This window comes from Peromyscus leucopus, chromosome 13 (genome assembly GCF_004664715.2).
Source record: "Peromyscus leucopus breed LL Stock chromosome 13, UCI_PerLeu_2.1, whole genome shotgun sequence".
Lineage (NCBI taxonomy): Eukaryota > Metazoa > Chordata > Mammalia > Rodentia > Cricetidae > Peromyscus > Peromyscus leucopus.
The window spans coordinates 8,167,435-8,191,429 of NC_051074.1; the positions used below are offsets into that span (position 1 = coordinate 8,167,435).

General features: G+C 52.3%; 1 protein-coding gene across 1 annotated transcript in view; it reads right to left on the reverse strand.

The window, feature by feature from the left end:
• The window catches only part of Per2 (period circadian regulator 2), a 43,389-nt gene continuing 19,394 nt past the window's right edge, over positions 1–23,995 (reverse strand). Inside the window, exons 8-23 of the mRNA XM_028880350.2 lie at positions 23,529–23,671; positions 22,036–22,114; positions 19,245–19,351; positions 18,650–18,803; positions 18,262–18,370; positions 17,517–17,642; positions 16,881–16,965; positions 15,305–15,467; positions 15,108–15,214; positions 13,895–14,059; positions 12,098–12,337; positions 8,090–8,895; positions 6,630–6,816; positions 5,659–5,851; positions 4,695–4,845; positions 1–2,074 (exon numbers count right to left, since the gene is read on the reverse strand). Of these exons, the coding sequence (XP_028736183.1) occupies positions 1,925–2,074; positions 4,695–4,845; positions 5,659–5,851; positions 6,630–6,816; positions 8,090–8,895; positions 12,098–12,337; positions 13,895–14,059; positions 15,108–15,214; positions 15,305–15,467; positions 16,881–16,965; positions 17,517–17,642; positions 18,262–18,370; positions 18,650–18,803; positions 19,245–19,351; positions 22,036–22,114; positions 23,529–23,671 (2,965 nt within the window). The 3' untranslated portion in view covers positions 1–1,924. The remainder of the gene's footprint in view (positions 2,075–4,694; positions 4,846–5,658; positions 5,852–6,629; positions 6,817–8,089; positions 8,896–12,097; positions 12,338–13,894; positions 14,060–15,107; positions 15,215–15,304; positions 15,468–16,880; positions 16,966–17,516; positions 17,643–18,261; positions 18,371–18,649; positions 18,804–19,244; positions 19,352–22,035; positions 22,115–23,528; positions 23,672–23,995) is intronic.

Consider the following 23,995-nt stretch of genomic DNA (forward strand, 5'->3'; position numbering starts at 1 on the left):
TTGAAAATAAAAATATACTTGCTTTATTTAACAATTCTCTAAAAGGCAAAAAAGTCATAAAAAGACACAAGCAGTCACACAAATATATTGCACTGGGTGAAGGTACGTTTGGTTTGCACATGAACAAACCATTTGTCCGGCAAGGCTCACGAATCGTCACACAAACTCCGAGAGCTTATTTACATTAAAAAGGAGGCTCAGTTTAAAATAGAGAAAGTCTCATGACACCCGTGTAAGCACACATCTAAAGAAAACAGGACTGGATGCTTGGCATCTTGTAAACAGATTCACAAAATTATCCTAGGAAGTCAACTTCTTAGCAGTTAACAATCAAGGAATATATATTAAATAATCATAAAATAATGCTGATGGTAAACATTCACGACAGTAGAGAGAAGATTTGGCAGTTTTGTGTTTAAGTAACAAGCGTAGGCTTAGACCACCATCTATCTACCCTTACGATCCGACGGGTGAGGGAGGCAGCTGTCTGTAACAAAGAATTTCCATTAAAACATGGCTACTACCTTATCGCAGTCAAAGGTGGTGTTGCTTTAATAAAAAAAAAAAAAAATAGAGTTCTTGTCTTTATGAAAAATAGGGTTAATATTCAGGCATCAAATGGCTTTACTATGAAAAGCAACTGCAGTAAGACAACTTTCTAGTAGCCGCTTCAGACTCAAGAGACGCTGCTTTATCTGTTGCAGACTCTGCATTTGTAACTCACATAATTCCTCAGTGGTGACTTCTCATTCACACCAGGGGTCACCAGGAAGTCTGTCCGAATAATCTTTGGATGTCTGGTGCAGCATAAGGTTTTGTAGAACTGGGCAGAGAGGTCCCCTTCTCCCAGGGTTCCAGTGATCTGAGAGTCAGCAGCACAGACAGGTGTGGTGACAGAGACCTGAAGCCACAGGAGCTAGGGGGCCAGCCAGGAGTACAGCGGGGAGGACACGGAAGGTGGCGCCCCCTGCCCCTTCCCTGTGTTCAGTGGCTGCTCTCTGCTGGGATCTGATGTCTAGGAGATTCCAAACAAAGAACCCATATGAGCATGTCCCCACGGCTGCAAAGCCGGGTTTGCAGAGGCCACCATGCGGTTAGGGTGACATGACAGATACCATACCTCTCCACAAACCGGCCATGATGATCTAAAAAGGATGCGAGAACGTCGGAGAAATGTACAATGTGGGGGTGCTAGTCTGATGGCATTGGTCACAGAAACCACTAAGCTCCATTAGTCCAGAGCAGGCATTTCAACTTTGTTTACAGACAGAAGCACGTCAGACTGGAATGTTGGCCACTACAGGACCGGAAGCCAAAGCTGCCACGCCATGCTCCAAACCATGTAACGGAACACACTGAGAGGACGCCAGCAGAGATGTTCCCTCCACTTGGTAGGTGAACAAACACTCGGCAGGACTGCATGATAATCTAGATTAAAAAGCAACCCTCCATCCGATACAATCACACTGTGGGAAAGTTCTAGAAAGCCAGGCCCTTGGCTGAGCGCCTCACGTACTTCCCTGCTATGGGTCACAGCACGGTGTGATGTCTCAGTATAACCCATAGGGGCCAGTGGACACTGGAACACTGGACAGGGGTCTCACTGAGGTCAAGGAACTTCTGGGGGCCTTGAGGCAAACTCCATGATACACAGATCATCTCAGTCTCCCCCAAGTTCAATGTCAAGTTCAGTGACAAATCTCACCCCATCCCCCAAATTCCGTATTTATATTTCAATACAAAAACCTATTTCTTCCTACACCTCCTCACAGTTTTGTTCCACCTTCAGAAAACTAGGGTGGTTTGTTTTTTTTTTAAAACAAAAAAGCAATGTGAGTACACGTCCATTTCATTAGAAACAATGAGAAGACCTCCCGCCTCTTCCGAGCACCATCTAATGTAGATCACTGGCCGGGGGACAGGGTTACGTCTGGGTCTCTTTCCTGGGACTTGTCAGCTGTCCATTCTCCTCCTCTTTGGCTTCTGAGGCGTCACTGAGTCCCAGGGCAGGACTGTCTTCCTCATATGGCAGGCCAAAGTTGTCTTTCCCCTCACTTCCACAGTAAGCGCACTCCTTCGAAGAAAAAAGGTGACGTCAGTAAGAGAGCAGCTGAAATCTTTGCTGTCACCCCCACTCAGCAAGACAGGGCAGAACATGAGCCATGCGCCTGGAGGCTGCTGGCCATGGAGGTACTCCCTGCCCCAGGAAGCTGACTCTGGGTCATGAGTCCTTTACCAGTGACTTCCATCAAAAGTGTTCCAGGGTATATGCTCAAGCGGAAGAGGTATTCGAGTGTATGTGAAGGACAAACATGGGTAGTCAAATGACCACACATCTTTGTCAAGACCACTCTCCCCTCAGCAGGGAGAATCCCACTTCTCTGTCCTTACGAGAACTTAGACCGGGCACGTGTGCCTTCTGAGATGGGGCCTTCAGGGCACGACAGGCTCCTCCTGTCCTCCTGCAGACGTCTAAGCGCCCACAGTGAGACATGGGGGCCTGCTGCAGTCGTCATCAACAGGCCTGTGAGGGAGCCTCCCCAGAGGCAGGTCCTCCTGCCTTCAGACTCCAGGAGCCTCAGCCCAACCTTGCCTTCAGCTTCACAAACTGTGCGTGTGGCTTCTGCTTGTAATCCCAGCACCTGGGAAGCTGAAGCAGGAGGACCGCTTTGAGTTCCAGGCCAGCTCGGCTACAGTGTGCGAACCTGTTTTAAAGGAGCTCAGGCAGCCCAGCTGGAGAAGTGCTTGCCTGGCAAGCCTCGGGACCCGAGTTCATTCCCTAGCACCCATGTGAAAAAAAGCTGGTAACCCCAGTGCTGGGGAGCAGACGGGCGGACTGACTGGCCAGCTAGACTAGCTCTCTTGTCAAGCTCTAGGCTAACAGAAGACAGCCTGCCCCTGCACCCCCCCCCCCATTTTAAGTTGACTTGAGGTCGTCCCTTAGTCTCCACAATGTATGCCAACATCAAAAATCCCTCCCAAGAGATCCTGAGCCAGAACCAACCAGCCAGCTGAACTGCTCGCAAGTTCCTGAGCTAAGACAGCAAAACTAAGAAAGGCGCCTTTGAGCAAAGACGATTCCCACACAGGGAAGAGCAAGTGTGAAGGTCCCAGGGCAGAGGCCTGTCTGCTTGGCCCAGAACAGCCAAGAGAGGGCAGGGAAATGGGAAGTGAGGTAGGAGGAGGTGGGTCTGTGTGACTGTGAGGCCGTTTATTCTGGCTAAGAATGGGGCATGGCTAGAAAGGATTCAAGTGGAGACTGTCTTAGTCACGGCTCTCTTGCTGTGAAGAGGCACCATGACCCAGGCAACTCTTATTGAAGAAAGTATGTAATTGGAGGCTTGCTTATAGTTTCGGAGGTTAGTCCATTAGCATAAGGCAGGAAGCGCCGTGGCGGGCAGACATGGAGAAGGAGCTGAGACCTACATCTGAAGGCTAAGAGAGAGACGGGGACTTGGCCTGGCATGGGCTTTTTGAAACCTCAAAGCCAATCCCCAGTAACACACTTCCTCCAACATGGCCACAGGTACTCCATCCAACAAGGTCACACTTCCTAATCCTTCTCAAATGGTACCACTCCAATGGCTAAGCATTCAATACAGGGGGCGGGCATTCTCATTCAAACCCCTCCAGAGACATAATATGATCTGACTCTGGAGTACAAGGGGGAGCACAATGTGAGGTTAGCCTGCCTGTGGGTGGGGATATGGTGGAGGTGATGAGAAGTGGCTTCTGTCTACCTCTGAAAGTTGAATGATGTGATCTGCTAACGACCAGACAGAGTAGGAGAGGTGGGTTGGACAGCCCCACAGTTAGCAGTCTGGAAAGGTGGGCCTCCATCCAGTGAGCTGGGAAGGGCAGGGTACAGCTAGTGTCCCCTGGCTGTGGTCAGTGGTGGGGGGACACCATCAGCACGGGAGCTCACACCAAGCTGAGCACTGGGAACCTGGAGGCCAGGGAAGACTCCCGGTGCCCAGGACCTGGAGCTGCTAGCATCTGTAGACTGACAGCCCCGACCTGGTGATGAAGGTGGCTGCCCTCAGGCCACTGTCTGCAGTGGGGACACTCTACCTGAGAGTCAGCAGGTGGCAGCAGAGGTCTGGGGAGCACGTATGGTTCTGGAATTCTAAGGACCAGGGGGCCGTGGCAGAAGAGCAGGGTGGGCAGAGAGATGTTTGTATTGCTCAACAGAAATCAAAACGGTAGGAAGGGAAGCCATTCCCTTCAGGGAGCCGTTCAGGCTAGCCATTCAAACCTCTGGAAGGGCTCACACATAAGGCTCCTAAAACTTTCCTTCCTTCCTTTTTTTTTTTTTTTTTTTGGTGATGGGATCTCCCTGTGCAGCAGGATAAACTCAGGGACTCAGGGTTGCAATTCTCCTGCCTCAGCCTCCCAAGTGCTGGCCACAGATGCATTCTATATCACATCCGATTCTTTTTTTTTTTTTTTCAAATAATTTCAAATTCAGATGAGTGATATTTACAGACGAACCAGGAAGACAGTCCGGGGTCCTCTTCAGTGAACCTCTGTTGTTTGTTTCTTGAGACAAGCTCTTGCTATGGGTAAGCCAGCTTTGGCTTCCCATCCTCCTGCCTCAGTTTCCCAAGTGCTGGGATGACAGGTGTGTGCCACCATGCTTAGCTCCAGCTGTACCCTTGGAGTGCTATGTGGGAAGGAAGGCCCTGACAACTTACTGTCACATCAATGGCCGCAGGCAGACCCCCAGTCTGGACCCAGGGATGGACGTCTCGCAGCTCTCGCCTCTGGTCCTCTGTGAACCGGGGCTGGGATCTCTGCAGCAGCCTCAGCTTCTCCCGGTCCTCTTTCAAGACCGACTGGAGATCCCTTCATGAAGAGTTAGGTGCAGGTGAGTGCCACAGGCTGAAGGGACAGTATGCTCATTTTCTGTCAATGTTTTCAGTATCAATAATGTAGCAGTAGAGGACTATCATTGCGAGAAATTATTTTGTTTTAAGGTAACTGGATCTTTCTAGTAAGTATTCTCTAGTCTTTCTCTTAATGATAACCAAGGTCACAATTTCAGTTTTTCTTGAAACTAGTTGTGGGAGCCTGGCTCCTTCAGGTGCAGTCTGGAGTCCTGGGCTGGGCTCTCATTGCGTGGTCAGCCTAGGAGACTTAACCACCCAGATTCTGGGACCACACTGTCTCCTTCCTGGGCCAGCGCTGGCCTGGACCACAGCTGTCTCCAACCTGAGGCCTGAGGATCCCCACCAGTTCCTCTGTTTCTCTGTTTTAATGACCAGGGGCCTGCAGCCTGTAGGAACCTCAGGGGTTCCCCTTCCTTTCTTTTAGCCCCATGTCCGGGACTGCTCTGCAAAGGCCGTGACCTCACTAGGGAAGCCTGACCTGCGCTCAGAACCTGCACAGACCCAGAGTTACCACAGACATGGGCTGATCACCCACCTGGAGCCTTGGTTTCTCCAGCTTAGACAGACACATCCCATTTACCCCAGAGGTGGGGGAGGTAACACAGCTCAAAGGGCAGCCTGCACCAATGTATGGCCAAAGCCTCGTTTCTCTCTACTGTCGCTGCTGAGGCTAGACAGTGTTCCAAGGGACATCCTGCCTGCCTGGATGACCTTGGTGTAGGAAACTCCCACCCAGCCCTCCAGGCTTCCCAGGAGGTGGGACAGTTACCGGGAGGGCAGCTGGTAAGTCATCATGATGCTGTCGTCTGTGTTGGCCATCAGCAGCCAAATGGGGTCCTGCAAGACGTACTTGATGAACTGCTCGCTTTCCTCGGTGTCGGTGATCATTTTTGCTTTGTGATTGTTCTCTGAAGAGTCAATGCTTCCAAAGTACTTGCTGGTGTGACTTGTGTCACTACTGCCTTCAGAGACACGAAATGCACGTCATTATAACCTTGACACAAGAAAGCAACTCTTGCGAAATGTGCTTGCGTGAAGCATGCAGCTCTGGAGAGCAGGGTTCCTTGGGTAAAGACAGCCTGTGCTGGCCCACTTCCCCTTTGCTTTCCAATCTTAACGATCTGAGTGATTTGAACACAGGATACCCGCCAGCACCATGGAGGTGGTTCTCGCCTGGGGCAGAGCTGAGCTCAGGCAGGGCCTTGTCTTGGAGCCCTGACCTCTGTCCCAAGTTCTCACTGTCTGTGGACTAAATAGATCTATCTTCAGACTCATAGAAGTGTCCCAAGAGGGGAGCTGCTGGTCCATTCATGTGCAGCTGTTGCCCCTGGGCAAAGAAGCCTGTAAGCAGGTTAGGGAATGTTCACTTTAGGGCAGAAAAGGTGTCAGGATTTTGAGGTGGCCATGTGCAGGTTTACCCTGGAGGCTTGAGGGCCATGTGTGGACGATCCCTGTGTCTGCACACGTGTACCCAACTCAGGAGGTTGAACCAATGCCCAGGGAACCCACCAACTGGCCCAATAAGGGCTGGCATGGATATAATGTCTTCATTGACACAGGAATTGGAAGCTAACAGATAGAACCCTGAATTCTGATGGCTAGGGCCTGCTGTGCTAAGGAGGGCAGGCGGAGCTGCATCCATGTTGAATGGCCAGGGACAGAACATTCTGTGAGAATCTTCTAGACAGAACCCAAACGCACACTGGTTAACGCACACCGGTGCTCTCAGCACAAACATACCTGCCCCACTTCGGGACGCGTCACAGCCCAGTGAGCTGGAGCCCAGAGAGTCGGAGGTGGCAGAGGCCCCGCTCCTGGACAGTGCTGAGCCAGTGGCTGAGCAGAGGTCCTCACCCAGCAGGAGGTTGAGCAGGTCACTGGATGTGGAGATGGCGTCACTGTTGTGGGTGTCGGAGGGCTCATTGCACTTTAGGGACAGGAAAAAGACACCAATGGTCATAGGGGCTTGGGGACAACATGGCACACAACGTACGATATGGCGGGGTGGAGCCAAGGAAGGGCGCTGGGTGGCTTTTGTGCAAAGGTCAGCCATGGGGCACAAGCCTTTCCTTTACCTATCAGGCGAGCAGATTTTGCAGCTATGGGACTGTGGGGAGAGGGTCGCTGACACTCTATGAATACCACCCAATATAATGTGCCTTCGAGAGAGTCACAGCAGACAGCAGGGCTTGGACTCAGTGGAAATATGCCACAATGCTCCTCAGCCTCCTGGGTAGCAAGCCACCCCATGACGGGGGCTCTGAGCCCCAGTGGGGCTGCCTGGCTTAGGAAACATCTTGGGTCCTAGTATCCTAAGAGGGCAGAGAGGCTCTGGGAGAACCACTGCCCACTTACATGGCCCCACTTTCTGAACGGCAGCATCAGCACCTTGCAAAGGCAGCACCTCCCCTAACCCCCGAACCCCGAGAGTGCACGGGGCTGACTCAGCCTGCTGCTACTGCGAAGCTAGCTCTTTTGAAACCATACTGGAAAAGAGCCCTTACCACACCAGGGAACACTGGCTTCTGAGCCAAGAGCAGAAACACCGACACACACACACACACACACACACACACACACACACACACACCGTCATCTTTGTGAGCCTCCAGGGGCCTGCACTCTACCAGGCAGGCTCCTGGCCACTCAGGCTGGAGCTTGTCCCCTTTCCCCATGCTGGGCTTCATTAAACTTTGATGCCTAGCCAAACAAGAACACGCCTTTAACCCCAGTACTCAGAGCAGAAGTAGACAGATCTCTGAGTTTGAGGACAACCTGGTCTACATAGCAAGTTCCAGGCCAGCCAGGGCTAGAGTAAGACTGTCTCAAGGGAAAAAACAAAACAGAACAAAAAACCCCGCCCCACCCCCCCAAAAAAAACCCACAGTTTTAAGACTCATTAGAAATGTGAGGTCCAAAAATGCTCCCCAAAGTCCCACACTATTCCTGGTCCCCTCATCTGCATTATCTGTCATCCTCAGGTGCTCTCTACTGAGCTCCAAATGACGTTTCATGGTAGGACCTCATAACCACGAATCACACGTTCCAGAAAAGCAGAAAGGACACTGTAGCCTGAACCCAGGCCTTGAGGCTGGCAGGAAGCACTCAGTCAAGAACCCCTCTGACATGAGGGTGTGCCTGACCACCATGTGGTACAGCCGAGCGCCTGGAAGGAAGGAGGCCCCTCACGCAATCCTTACTGTTGGCGGTGTCTTTGGCTGCCGATCCCGAGACGTGCCAGCTGTGCAGTCCAGACCAGAAGCGGCTGTCCCTGGGGTCCCCAAGGTCCCTGTGGCTCCAATGCTGCTCTCAGGGGCCTCCTCTAGCTGAAGCAGGTTAAGCTGTAGGGGACTGCTGCCTCGGGACTGGAAGAGCGGTGGGGAGGCCCTGCCTGAGGCCACTGTGCCTGCTGGAGGGGTGACTGGACAGGTGCATGGCTGTCTGAGCATCGAGGTCCGACCAGGGAACTCAGCCTGGGAGGCAGGAGCCATTTCAGAGGCAAGTGTGGGGTGGGCTGGAAAGTGAGGCTGGCTGGGGAAGAAGGCCTGAGGCAGGCTTGGGGTTGCTGGTGGGAAGGGGTAGCTGGGTAGCATGAAGGCCATGACTGGAGCCAAGGGGGCCGCAAACGGCAGGGGCTGCACTGTGAAGTCAGGGTGGGCGCCCACGGGCACAACGGGCATGGTGAAGCCGGAGTGGGCAGCTGCGGGCGGGGCCACCAAAGTCCCTGGTGTGGGCACGATGCCAGGTGCCTGGAACACAGGCAGAGGGTAAGCTGGCACTGAGGCGGGGAAGGGGGCAGAGGGGCAGCTGGACTGGGATGTGTCAGAGGGTGACCAGGCGGTGGCGTTCAGGCCCACGAGGGGAGGACGGTGGGACACGGGTCCTCCAGACCCTGTGCTCTCAGAAGAATCCTGAGTCTTGACGCGCTTGGACTTCAGTTTCCTGTTCTTTCCAGTCTTTTTCCAAGAGGACTCCACTCCGGAAGTATTTCTTAGTCCTGGGGCAGCTAAAATGTGGAACAATAACAGGGTAAAAATTGAAAAGTGGCTGCCCAAGAGTATCAACCCACAGAGAGTGTAGAATGCCAGACACCTGACGGCCCCTCTCAATCCACAGCCCTGGAAACAACACTCGGCTTTTCTCAGTCCATAGCCGGTGAGAGGAACTGAGGTAAATAAATGATAGGTTTTTCATAAAACCAAGTTCCATCAACTTGAAGGTGCATCTTTACTTACAAGTCCATATTCCCCTCTTTCTCCTCAAAGTCCCAGGCCCTCTCTTGTGTAAGTACCTTCAAGGTCCTTTGTCCATGGAGAAATCAAGTTGAGACGGACCAGGAAGTTTCCTCCTCACTGCCTAGTTTTTATAATACTAGAAGGTGTTATGTAGGCTGTTGTGTGTGGGGGGGGGAGTTCCCACAGTCTAACCTAGCTGTGAACTACAATAGTCAGGGTGGCAAGAAATGCCCTGGGGTGTAATACTGGCGTGAATGTTATGGGGGCAACCAACATCACTTTCTGATTCGCTCAAGGTCCCCTACACAGGAGGAAAGGCATGCCTGACACTGCAAATCTGGCCGAGAACCCAGGCTGGTGAGACCGTAGGTCCCAGGAGTCAACCTACTATTAATGTTTTACTAAATATATATAGTAGCAAACTGACCCCCAAGTTCATCTCTGTACCCAGAGATTAGCTCAGCTCTCAGAGCCCACCAGAAGTTTCTCTGTCCTGTGCTTGGCAGTTAACACAGAAACTCACTACTGAGTGTGCCAGTGGAGCGCTCAGCCACAAATGGGCATAAACCTGACCCCGGGCTCAGGGACCGACATCACAGAGCGGGTGGGAAGACTGTAAGAGCCAGAGGGTGGGCAGGACTGGACCAAAATAGGTCTTCTGGATATGACAGGGCCACTCTACTCACAGACTTACAGTAGCTGTGCTTGCCTGCACAAGATCGAACCAGTCAACGTTCTATCAGGGAGGCAGACGGGGTTCCTGGGCCTCCCTACCTGAGGAGCTATGGACAGCTGGTTGCTTTTGGGGAGGGAGAGCATGTTTTCTTTAAGGATGTGGCCCACAGTAGGCCACCACTCTCACACAGACAGCCCCACACCCAGGAGTACATGGGTAGTACAAATTGGACTCAAGGAGAGAATACAAAGTGGGGGGTGAATATAAACAAAACATATTTTATGGAATTCTCAAAAATTAGTAATTAAAAACAAAAGATTTTTTGTCCAAAACAAAATAGAAAAACAAAAACCTGCTATTCTCTGCTAGTTCCTGATACTTAGGAAAAAATACGTATTGGTGTAGGCACCCTAAATGGCAGAATGGCCAGTTTCACTTAAACTACCACTACTGTTCCCTAAAGATATGCTGCATGTTCCACCGGCCACAAGAGAGCTGGGGGGCAGCTGTAGCCTGGTCTACAGCACCCCTGAAAGTCCATGCCGAAGGCTCAGTGGCTGGCCCTGGGGGAGGGAGGGAGATGGAAGCTTTAGAAGGTGGGGCCCAGTTGGGGGGAAGCTAGGCTGCTGGGCACGCCCCTAAGACACTGGACCCCCTTCCTGGCCTCTGTGAGGCGGGCAGCTCTCCAGTCACTGTCTCCTCCACGGAGACTACTCTCACCCATGGGGCTCAGCAAGCGTGGCCGCAAACGGCTGGGACTGTGACCAAGTCAACATTTCCTCCCTCTCAGCTGGTCCTCCTAGACACTGTCACGGTGATGAAAAGCTGACCAACAGCCACATATGCCCACATTCCTCCTCACCAGTGACAGGTGCTGCCGCCGAGGCTTTCTGTGGTGAGGATGAGGGATGCGACTGTGACAGGAGAACCTTGCAGATTCCCAGTGCCTTCCTTGTGGGGCGGCCCAGGAACCTGTTTTCTTCCCACTTCAGCAGAATAACAGGCCTAAGGTATGCAGGGGGCGTCTGTGAGCTGTGGCAGGGGATCCCACACCTTTACTGCATGTTGAGACAAACAGCCCAGTCCAAGCACACTTCCCTGCAAGGGAAGGTTTTATGATTCGGTCTCTTTTTGTTGTTTTGCCTACTGGACATTTTTCCCTCAGAGAAGACAGTGGTAAAAATGCTAAGCTCCAACGGTGCCAGGACTGCCTGGAATGTGGGGCGATCCATGTACTGTACAAACTGCTGGGTCTAGGGGTATGTGGGAACTGGAACTATGTATATTGGGGCTGCTCAGGATTGGGGTGGGCGTCCTTCTGGCATTTCCAGTGAGGTTCCTGTATGTGGCAGTACTGTGTGTCAGAGAAAGAGAGTGAGGAAGAATCGTGGAAAAGCAAGGCTGGCTGGGTTTGTCGCTCAGAAACAGGGCAGCATGCTCACTGAAGACCCTGGCTCAATCTCTACCTTCAAAAGGAAGTAAGAACGAGCCACGTTGCAAGGTATAGATTCATAGAAATGGGTTAATTTTAGAAACAAGAACTAGATAGCAAGAAGCCTGAGCCATTAGGCCAAACAGTTTAAATAATATAAGCGTCTGTGTGTTTATTTGAGTCTGAGTGGCTGCCAGCCCAGGCGGGACTGGAGATAACTCCGGGTATACACAGGAGCCAGGGGGGATTGTGGACTGAGCCTGATCCCATCGTGAGTTTGTGGACAGGTAGCTAGACTCAAGAACCAGGTTCCTGAAACAAAGCCCTCAAGCAACCACCCAGGGATTATGGCCCTGAACTGGAGTGTAGTTCTATGCTAGCGGCCTTGGCTGAGGTTGGCTGTTCACAGGGCAGCCCCCGGCCAGGAGGGTGAGAGTCTACTGGAAGGGACAGTCATCCCGCCATTCCTAAGAGCTGCCTGCTTATTCTTTGCAGGTTGAACTTAACTTTTTACCCTAGAGTACGGACAAAAGCCCCAACCCACTATTTGCTGAAGCTAGCCTAGGGCTCTGCCACTGTTTCCGGTGTTGTTCCCGTGGGAACATGAGGCTGCATCCTTGAAAGTGCTCCCAGGCTGCACCTCGAGCAAAATGGCCGTGGCTACTCCACAGGAACACCTCCGACCTGGGCACAGCTCAGTATGAAGCCAGCACTGGATGCAGAGCACTGTTGAGCCGGGCCAGGAGGCCCACACCTGTAATCGTAGCACTAGGGAGGCCTGTTGTAACCGGCTAGCATGATCCCTCCCGTCTTAAAAAGAAGGAAGTGTTTAGAAAGTGCACGCTCAGGTCAGGTCAGCACTCACCTCGCTCACTCGCCTGGGCTCGGGACCTCTCCTGGAGATAGTTCTGGCAGTGGGCCTGCAGTGCGCCCAGCCTGCTCACCTCCCTGAACCTCTGCAGGAAGCCCTGCTCCTCTCTCTGTGTATGCGCAGCCAGAACTTCCTTGGTCAGGCCCAGCTTCTGCAGAGGCCCCTTTTCCTGGCTGAGGCCACCGGCTGCGCCATCCAGGGACTCGGGCCCGCTGGCCACATCTTCCACTGTCTCTGCAAGAAGAAGCAGGCTCTGATCAGCATGCGTTTGTCAGTGCAACCGACGGGACAGACCCCTCACACCCAGGTGGCTCATGCTGCCCGCAGTCGGGGGCCACATTCCCCACTTCAGCTTTCCAAGGCAGACAGCAGCAAGCAGAGACCTGATGATCCACTGGGTCAGGCCTCAGGCCTGTGAACAACAGGAAAACTGGGAGCTGTGGACTTCCGCTCTGGGCCTGAAGACATCCCAAAGCTGCCCTCAGCTTTGGTACACAGAGGACAGGGCCAAAGTGCTGCATCTTCCAAGGCTCAGGACCCTGCCTGGTGGCCACTGTGACTGTGTGGCCTATGGAGCAGGGCTGGTTGAGCACGTGGGGTTGACTCTCACAGGTACGTGGGTGACTAGTTCCTTCTTTAAGAACAAACTTGTAATCCACTCCGTGTGTGTGTGTGTGTGTGTGTGTGTGTGTGTCTACGCGCACTCACCACAAGTACATATGTGTGCATATGTACATGTGCACAGGAGGAGATAAGAGGTCCACTTTGGGTGTCTTCCTCGATGGTTTTCCGTTTTGTTTTTTGAGATTCAGTCTCTCATGTAACCTGGAACCCGCCAACTTAGTTAAACTGACTAACCAGTGAGCCCCAGGAATCCCCCTGTCTCTGCCTCCCCAATGCTAGAATTACAGGTGGTGGCCACCGTGCTTGGGTTTTACGTGGGTACCAGGAACTCAGGTCCTCATGCCTGCTCAGCAGGCACATGACCGCCTGACCCGTCTCCCCAGTCCCAAAGACTCATTTTATTAAGAGAACTGAGCCCTGGTCAGTCTTCTTACAATGTGTTCTGGCTCTTTTCCCTACACAGGAATGGCTGCTAGCCTCACCTTTTGCTGGGGGCAGAGAAAAGGCCCCAAGCCTAGTTAAGGAAGTGGGGCCTGCACCTTATGGACAGACGCTAGGGCCTACACCTGCCACCAGGTGGCACCAGAGCACAGCAGGGACTTGTACTTGGGCCTTAGCTGGCCACATGCCACCTCTGAATTTTAAGTACCCAAATATCTTTTACTGGGCCTCTTCTGGTAAGTTTGAATAAACATAAAAATTCAAAATGGTAGTTAGCATTCTAATTTTTTAAGTCAATTTTTCTGTGTATGTGTGTTATATACATACATATGTGTGTGTGTGTGTGTGTGTGTGTGTGTGTGTGTGTGTGTGTGTGAGAGAGAGAGAGAGAGAGAGAGAGAGAGAAAGGAGAGGCTGTGCAAGCAAGCCAGAAGAGGACGTCAGGTGTTCTGCTCTATTACTTTCCACCTCATTCCTTTGAGAGACAAAGTTGCTCGTTGCACCGGGAGCCAGGCTGGGGGCCAGCAAGCTCTAGCAACCCTCTTGTTCTGGAGTTACAGGCATGCTCTTGACCACAGCCCACTTTTTATGTGGGTGCTGGGGATGTGAGCCAGGTTCTCACACTTGTACAGCTCTCACCCACGGAACCATCTCCCCAGCCTCCAAAGTTCCTTTCTAAAATTCAGATTGCTGTTGATTAACAATCCCCAAGGAGCTCTGGCATACCCAACTCCGGCTGTGGCTTCTTGTCGCCCACGTGGACGATGGTACTGCTGTAGCTGCACTGGCTGGTGAGGGACACCACACTCTCCGCCTTGCCTGGCAACGTCAGGGAGCTCAAGTGAGCGCTGACCTCCGGGTGGCTGGTCACCTTGGAGTGCCGGGCTGCCTCTTGATGAGAGAAAAACAGAAGCAAGCACATGCAGGATGAAAGCCACTGTCCGGTTAAGGAGCTGGAGGTTCAAGGGACCTATGGGGCCGGTGCGGGCTACACCCCCACCCCACAGATACGGTTTGTCCTCAGAGCCCAGGACCTCCGCGAGGGAAGCATCTAGATGCCTGTGGTCATGCTGAGCCAAGGTCCTCTGCTGTGTGGCAATGGTTTTTCCAATAAGCAGGAGGTGGATGGTCACTCTGTTCCACACATGACCTTCCGCTCTCTTGTGCTTCATTTAATAAATGGGACACCCTATTTATTCTTTAAAATGTATTATTATTATTATTATTATTATTATTATTATTATTATTACTGTGTGTGGACTCATGTGCCACTGTCTCCTGGAGGCCAGGAGACAGCTTTGCAGGGTCAGTTCTTCTGCACGGATTCTGGGGACTGAACTCAGGTTGGCACGGCAACCGCCTTGATGGACTGGGCCATCCTGCCAGCCCTGCTCCTCTTTCTTTTTGTATTTTTTGAGACAAAGTCTTCTTGTATCGCCCAAACTGGCCTCCAGCTCAGCATCCTCCTCGCTCCACCGAGTCCTGAGACTGCAAGCATGTGCCACTACATCCAGTGGGATTCCCTTCTGACTCTGGTCATCACTCACAGCAGCCCGAGCTTTCAAATGGCCACGGGGCATGCTAGTGTTCACAGGCAGGGAGCCTCTCGACAGTCAAGGCAGGTGCCTGCCCCACAATGGCAGAGGCTCCACCTCCATAGGAGGGAATGGGGCTCAGAGCTGTCCCCTGGCCACCCACGGACTTTCCAGGACCCTGTTCTCGAAGCTTAGTGCTCTACGTCTAGACATCACCTTCGTCTATAAGAAGGGCGTTGACTCTCCAGCTACTTGGTCATCTAGAAACTTGCTGATATATGTACAATGCATGAAAAATTCATTCACGAGGGGAAAGGGGACACGTGAGGGCTTATGAAGACTTCTGACTCCATATGGGAGATTTAAGGAGTCACAGGTTAGACAGCCCGGAATGGAAAGCATACCTGCTGAGTGCAGCCCGGGGCTGACTGTGGCCTTCCGGGACGGGATGTTGGCTGGGAACTCGCACTTTCTCTTCAGGGTGGCCGCTTCATTGCAGCTCTCCAGGTACCTGTGTGAGGGTTGGAAGGCACCGTGTGGGTGGGAAGGGGTGGGTGGAGATGATGCCAACGGCAGGGAAGGTCACAAGTGCCCTGTGTACCTGATGACACTGTCCAGACAGCTGATCTGCTGGTAGGAGCAGGGAGGCTGGTTCTTATAGGCTAGCTCCTCGGGGAAGCCGGCCTTGGGGAAGCTGGCCCCTGAGCTGTCCCTTTCTATGGTAGTGACAGCTTTCACCTGAGCTGGAGGGCTGCTTTGCATTTCTGAAACAAAACAAAACAAAATTTTATCCATTTAATACCTTTTATCTGCCAAAAGAAACCACTCCATATTTATAAAGACTTTTATTCTGCTCAAAGGCAGGGTAAAGGATTCATAATGTAGCAAGACAGGACCCCAGTGACAGTTGTGACACAGCTACACAAGCAGGGGCTAGGAGTAATCTGTCACCCAGGCAGAGCTTGTTTCCCTCTGGGCTTAACAGCACATGCCAGGGCCACTCTCAGGGCTCAGAGCTTAGGGGGAGGAGGATGGTCTTAATATCTTGAATTTGGTGACCAATCAGACCCTGTCTCTTATCCTCCTGAGCAGGGCAGGTGAGACAGAACATACGGTCTTTCATTTGCGGCCCAAGTAATCTATCATAAATAGCTCTGTGGCCTATTCACCATTAGATAGGTGCTTATTTATATGGAGACAAATTTTCACTCTGCAATCCTGACTGGCCTGGAACTTGTTATGTAGACCATACTGGCCTCGAACTCACAGAGATCTGTCTACTTCTGCTTCCGAAGTGCTGGAATTAAAGGTGTGTGGCATCACATCTGGCTTTTGTTTGTTTTTGGAGATAGGGTCTCACTAAGTCACCCACCAGGCAGGCTGACCTTAAACTATGGAACCAGCCTTGCCTTGAATTTGTATCTTTCTGCTTTAGTATCTAGGGAAGAAAGGTAGCAAGACTCAAACCACTGAACCACAGGGCCGATTTTCAAACATGACTTAGTGAAAATGAGCCGTACAGCAATTGCTGCCCAGGCACCAGGCTGTGGATTCTGTTTGTGCTCACCATAGGAACCCCATGCTTGCCATCCCGAGGGATCCTGAGCAATGAGCTGTATCTCACTCACTGGTGTATCCCCAACACCCAGCACCTTACTGTTCATAGTCTTGTTTTGAGAGCTGCAAGCACCTGGGCACTGCGCACAGATGTGCGTGCAGGTGCTAGGTGTATGAAATGTGAGCACGTGGTCACACAGCTACTCTGCAGAGTGAAGAAATAAGGCACCCCACTCCCTGTGGCCACAGCTCCCAGTGCAGTCAGTAGGCAGGTCATGGGAACGGGAAACATGCACTCCACGTCCTAGGGGTCCACAGGGTAACAAGGGCGTCCTGGACAGTCGGATCTGCACTTGTTGGTCAAACACAGTGGGGCTGCCCTTATTTCTTTGCTGAGCAAGGATGGGGTAAAGCACACCCAGGAGGTGACCTTCCAGCCCTCACACAGAGCAATAAGCCAGCACCCCAGGTCCTTTCCTCTGCCATTCTAAGACACAAGCAAAGGAACGTGGGGTTTCTTTTGTTTCCTTTCTAAAAATCAGAATAAATGTAGATTTACTACGGAAAAGTGAGAAAGAACTCCTGAGAGGGAGGGAGGAGCCAGAGGACATCTTTTTTACCTGCAACAGATGGTTCCTTAGGTTCTCCAGACTCATGAGAAAAGTGACTTTTGGTCTGAATCTTGCCACTATTTTTAAAAATTCCCTTGAAGAAAAACAATAAGGAACACGTTATTCATTCTAGGAGACCCTCTTCTCTCCATCCCCCACAGTGAGGAACAGCCAACATCAGCCGAGCAGTATGGACAATTATAACTCAGGGAACCTTCGTGTCTCTGGGCTAGAACCAGGGAACATGCACATGCTGGACACGTGATCACCAGAGACGGTACTCACTACACTCCAACCCAGATTCGGAAATCCTGTAGGAGCCAGATGGAGCTGGCGCCAGCTCTCGTGATGGACCCCCAAGGGTAGCACAGAGCAGAGGAAATGCTGACGCTTCTTCACCACCCTCCAGCTAAGCTGTTAATTCCCCTGCTCTGCCCACCGAAGTCATTTTCCTTTACATGTTCAACTACACGGTAGCTGCTTCCACTTGAAATATGAAGTGAATCTCAGGAGAATCGAGCCAGAGGAGAAGGCGACTGAGCCACTGGCTTCAGCCACTGCCTGGCTATTTCCCATCATGCTTTCTCTCTTAGGACATGCATTGCTGAGCTTGCATTCTCGGGGGAAGAACAGAGAGGGACGTACGGATCTCTTCCGGTGGGACTCCTCATGACCATTGCTGTCGCTGGAGGATGTCTGGCTCATCAGGTGTTCGTGGGACCCATTACTGCCCAGACTCCCATAGCCACTGGAGCCGCTATGGGGGACAGGCTGCGGGAAGAGCAAACAGATTGCTGTGGACACGGTGGAAAGGTACAGAGGAGGTCACCACAGGCCACACTGGTCTCAGCTTGCCCAAGGTCACAGAGAGAAGATAAATGGAGGGGAGCTTAAACCCTGGATGTCTGGCCTTCATCTATAGACATGCAGCCACCAAGGAGACCCCCTTAAAAGGAATGTGTTCAACTAGCTGATCATTGCACAGCTGAGGTCTTTTGAAGCCTATCCAAGTTTTAAAAACATAGAACTGATTCAACTACAGTTACACTTTGTATTCTATAACCAAGAAGGGACATTGACTCAGTTGTGGGACTGCCTGTAGTTAAACTGATTCTGCTGGAGTGTGACGACACTAAGTCCCGGTGCCGGTGATAGTATTTTGGGAGAGAGTGAGCCTTACACCAATGGAAATCACATTGGAACTGTATGACAAGCTGTGGGGTCTGGACAGCCTTCAACTGCTCGTTCAAGGTCATGGCTCACACGTGGAAGAAAGGCTAGGAAAACCTGAGGGTACTTGGTGGCTCTCAGGCCAACCACACTATCCAAACTTGGCCCACCTAGGCAGACAAATGGGGGCAGAACAGAACACACCTAGGGTGGCACCCACCTGCATCAGCAGCCGATGGATTTGCTCTGTGAGCTCCTGAACGCTGGGGTGCGGAGTCTTCTCCTCAGGGCATGGAGAGGCTGCAAACACGTCCTCATTCAAAGGGCCCCTGTGTGAATTTAATTCGACTCATCAGAAGGGCCTGTCTGGCCTGAATGTGGCACCCACACTGCCACTCAGGCTGGAATCTCTATCTCCACCCCACAGACCCCCAGCTGCCACATGGGCCTGGATGAGTTCCTCCCACCCGGGGAAGGTCACCCCTTGCCTATGTGCGTGGCCATCGGCTTCCAACAGGGAGAGGACCCCATCTTTGCCCTCTGCTGGTGGGAAGTGAGAAAAGGCCAGGACCCCTCAAAACCCAGAGAGGAACCCTGGGAGCACTCACACCCTGACTTTGTGCCTCCCGATGATGAAGGATATCTTGCGGCTCCAGGGGTTGATGAAGCTGGACCAGCTGGTGTCCAGTGTGATGTACTCCCCATTGCGGGTGCGGAATCGGATGGGAGAATAGTCGAAAGGCTGTCCGCCGGCCTGCAGGACTAGGGGGTAAGAAACAGGTCTCAGGGCTGGTGTGGGAGGTAGAAAACAGACACGCACCGGCAGGCCAAGGTCACCTCCTCAAAGCCACTGCTTTCAACTCCCATGTCTGCTTCAAATCATACCTGGGGTGGTTCCCAACAGAGGAAACCACCTACTTCAGGACATGAATCTCTCCGTGTTACCCACTGAGAGGATTGGTTTGGAGAGATCCTGTGCAGTCTACTCCCGAGGATGGTCAGAACCTTCCTGCCCCACAGCTCTGCTGGTCTCCCCATATCCATGGACACCAATACTATCAATGAGTTGCCAAGGGCCCTTTACGGGCTGTCTTCTCCCTTGCCCACCTAGGGCTGATGACCCCAGGGCTCAGCATCCCCAGTGGTTCTGACCCCTGCCAGCACCATAGCACACAGTCTCAGGGCTGAAAGAAGACGACCTACTCTTCTTGTGGATGGCGAGCATCAAGGGCCGGTCGCTGGGGTGGAGCTGCACGAGCAGAGGTGTCTCGATCAGGTCCTGAGGTAGATAGCCCAGGAGGGGGACTGCCCTGCAAGGCAAGGGGACATGGCAGTCAGCATATGGAATACAGGTGTCGGGCAGAGACAGCAGACTCTCGGGGACGGCCATCTCAGGGAACCTCCTCCTTCAGAGACAGACACGGCTCCAAAGCCCCCCAAACGGAAACACAGCAGAGGCAGCGTGTCTTTCAGCTCTGCAGCAGCTGGGGTCTCCAGCATCTCTGCGGGTCTGACAGTAAGGAGGCTGTCAGCGACGGCATGGTGTTTGACCTCCCCAAAGAATACATCATGACGGCATGTTGATTTTCCTTTTTCTAATACCTTTCTAATACTGATCAGCTTGCTGTGAGTCTCAGCTGAACAGGTGTTGTCTGGAAGCTGTCCTTTCTAAGTCAGAAGATATTCCTTCTGTCACTTTGACCCCTGGGTCACGTCATTTCCTGTGGCTCCCCTGGGAGTCCCCATGACTGGCTGGGACCCTTGCTCAGTGCTGGCCTGTGCTTCTGTAAAGTGGAGGTCCCTTGGTGGTTTGGGCTGGTCCTTGGTCACTGTAGGGGTGGAACCGAAGCAGCCCTCTATGACTGTTCGCATCTAGCTCAGCAGCCTCACTTTCCCCCAAGCATCTCTGCATTCCTCAAACTGCCCTCTGCTCCAGCGGAAGGCCCTTCTACACAAAACCTAAGACTAGAACCTTCTCGGGCTACGGAGTGACTCTGACTTTATCCTCAGTGTCTGAGGCATACTCTCAGCCTCCTGTTTCCTTTCAGACAGAGTGTACAGAATGTCCTTGGCGCCCTCCCAATACAAGCCTGGCTGAAGGAACTGGGGGAGGGGAGGAAGAAGGGGGAAAGAGGAAGAGGATGAGGAGCCGGGGAGGAGGAGGAGGAGAGGAAAGGAGGAACAAAGCTAAGGAGGAAGGGCCCTATGCCTGCCCCTGACCGCAGGGTTCCGTGAAGGGGCCCTGGCGTAGGTTCCACTCACGAGGCAGAACTCTGCAGACTGCTTCCCACAGGCACTAGCCTGTCTACTTGCCTCACAGCTGGGGCAAAACATGTGGCAGTGTGCACACAGTCCTTAGACCTATGCAGTAATGGTAGCCTCTTAGGTGGCTTTGTGCACTCAGCCCGGGATTCTGCATCTGATAGTGTCCCTCTGGTACCTGGGCCACAGGGGATCTGCACGACATACCCAGCAACCTAGGCCAGGGGTGGCAGGTCTTTGGCTGCCTACAGAGCAGAACCTCCCAGCAGGCAGTGCGGCATGACTCTGAAAAGGGGATTTGTGACCCTGGCCAGGTAGACAAAGGAGGAGGACCCAATCCTCCAGAATCTAGGGGGTGACTTGATCTGGCTCTCCGTCCACTTCCTGTGGGTTTTTTGAGGACACGTTTCTCCAAACAGCTCCCGACAGCCAGTTGATTCCCATCTCTGCATCTGTCAAAGAGCTGGGGGAAGGCACACGGTGGACCACAACCTGCTCAGAACCAAGTACTTTTGAGTCCACCAGGCCTGCTCACACCAGCTATGGTACCCTCCACCGCAGGTTCAGAGAGACAACCCGAGGAGCTGAGAAAAGGTGTGGAGGGACCCTGGAAGACAGGTTCCTGCTGAGGTCCTGCCAATGGCATCTGCCCGTCATTAGCCCTTGGCACCCCATCCCTGAGGGTACCATCACCCACTAGGCAGAGTTTAAACAGGGTGATAAAGGCAGGCACAACTGAAATCATCTCCAGTTCTCCAGAAAGCCCCATTTACAATGTTCATTTCTTATAAACTGTGGTGTTTCTTTTCCTGCTTTCATGTTTTTGAAGTAGGATCTTGAACTCCCGATTATTCCTGTCTCAGCCTCCTAAGGGCTGAGATCAATCTGTGCCACCACAGCTGCATCTTAGGAACTCTGAGTGTAATTTCATTGCCTGTATGGTCACGTGTCCTGTAACAGTGGGGCAGAATCTGAAAAAAGCATCATAAGGCAATTCTGTTGTCATAGGCAGTGTCAGGAAACAAAGCCGAACCCGCCCAGCACAGGTTGGTCACCAGGTGTGACTGCTGATGCAATCAAGAAACCCAGGGCCCACGGAAGTGTAGGCTGCTACAGGGCACCCCAGGGGAACACCTGCTAAAGCGACAAGGCGTAAATACATAAGCCAGAAGCACGGTGCTGTACCGTGCACAGCGAGGCCACTCTAACTGCCACAGGATGGCATGATGACAGCCTTGTCACTAGGTAACAGAATCACAACAGTGTCTGTGGTCTCACTGAGACATCACTGGGTCGCAGAACAGTGCAGTCATACATTTTTGTTGATTACTGTGTAGACAAAAATAACATGAAACCTTGTCTTCAGCGACGATGTCAAAAGCAAAAAAGTTCAGCTGTACACCTTTAATTCCAGCACTCGGGAGGTGGAGGCAGGCGGATCTCTGAGTTTGATGCCAGCCTGGTCTACCGAGTGAGTTCTAGGACAACCAGGGAGGTTACACAGAGAAACCTCATCTTGAAAAACAAACAGACAAAAAAAACCACACACACACACACCAAAAAACTAAAACAACAACAGCAAAAAAGCCAAAAAGTTCATTTTTATCTCTCTGGTAATTACTGAGACAGTGAGGAGACACTGAGCATGTGTCCCAGCATTGACATGACAATGGCCCCTAGCTCCAGACAAGTGACAGTGGGAGGCAGGTGTGAGCAGCGGGACACGACTCACCTTTCATCCACATCCTGGAACAAGCAGTTTGGTGTGTGCGTTGTTGTAAAAATTCTCTTCTCGGGAGGAATCCTAGGGGCTGAAAGAACAGAATTCCCACTTGTAAGAAACACGCAGTTCCATTTTGACCAGGGAAAAAACCATAAGGACTGAGAGTACGGGGCAGCCAAGGAGAAAATGAGAAGACAGATTCAACAACTGAGCCACCATGCTGAAATCAGGGCGGGGCCCCATCCAGCCCGACACTAGCAGCCTCCTGACCTCTCTGGGGTGGCCAATGGGAGCTGCCATGCTACCTGAGACCTGTGGACCCAGGACAGAAGACCACCTTCATGGTGCATAGGATGAAACTACAATGACCTTTAGAAAAATGAGTCACAAGTTACAAGTTTGGACTTATAGTTTGCCAAGGCCATTGCCCTGAAGAACTTGACAGTTTCCAGGGTGGCCAAAGACAGAACATTCCACACAGGAAGTCATATATCCAGTGTTTTCCTCAACCACCAATTCTAAAATCTTTGGTTCTTGGAGGACACTCATAATTTGGGATTACAACTTGTTCCTCCTGTCTACATTCTTAATGAGCATTTGGAAGAGAATGTTCTGGATGCAGAGATACACCACAGTGCTAGAGAAAAATCACATTAGAACACACTATCACTTTTAGGAGGTGCTTTGTAAAAACAAAACAAAAACCTTGTGCGTAATCAAAGATGGCAATTCCAGGGAAAGCAGTCTAAACGTTCCTGGGGTAGGGTGGGGCTACCCCTCAGGGGATCTGAAGTCCTGTGACTCCAGAGTTGATACACAGAAAACAAACAGCTTCACTAGAGTTGATACACAGAAAACAAACAGCTTCGGGCTAGACAACTGGAGTAGCCACAAGACGGTGGTATCAGAAAACAGTTGCTTAAGAGGGATCCCAAGAAGGCAATCGGGATGGCACAGCTTCCCTTGGGCTCCATGATTGTCAGGAGGCAGGGTGGCCTACGGAGCCCTTCGTGGTGGGACAGCATTAGGACAGCTGGATGGCCATAGGCTGAGCTGCCGTGAAAGCCAGGCAGAGGGAAGGCGGTACAGACGGAAGTCAGGATGGGCCAAGGCAGGAATGAAGATGGCCCAGCACTGGAGGCTGAAGGAGTAATGTGGGGTCCTGGGGGTGCTGAGATGTCACGAGGCAGAGGCCAGGATGAGGGACAAAGACGGGAGGGATATGGGGCCTCGGATCTGTCAGGGCTGGTGACACTTTGTAGATCAAAGGCAGCAGGGCTAGGGGAGGGGAGAGGGGACATGGGTAGGGACACAAGTGCCTTGGTGACTGTGGGGAGAGCCAGATCACAAAGAGAACTGTGCTGAATTTAGGGGAGATGGAGGCGGACAAGGTGAGGGAGACGCCAAGGCGGATGAGCAGCTAGGTACTTTTTAGACATCGTGTGTGGACCACAGGCAAGGATGGGCTAACACGGGTGCTCCCTGGTCAGGCATGGCTGTACCTTCATAGCCCGAGTGTACCCTCTCTGCCAGCAGCAGGCAGCAGAGCTGGCTCTCGGTCCCCTGCTGCTCTTGCACCTTGACCAGGTAGGGTGTCATGCGGAAGGGCTGGTAGCGAATCTCATTCTCGTGGTGTTTCCCAACACTGGAGAGAGAGGGGTGGAGAGGGGTGAGGGTCCAGGCTCTGAGCCGTGACAAAGAAAAGCCTTTCCTGCTGGTAGCCCCACCCCTGGCTGTTTGTGAGGGCTACGCAATCGTTCCATTTATTGTACCAGATGCCAAGGGTGTCGAGCCAGGCCGCCACAGCAAAGTCTCTGGTGGGAACCTAGGCCAGGCCGGAGGCAGCACACAGCTGTACCCACTGGAGAAGCTGGCCCGTGCTCACCCTTAGCCTCCTCCATTAGACCCCCATTGAAGGGTCAATGGTCAGAGTCCACACAACGGGCGGCGGGAGGCCTTCCATCCTTCC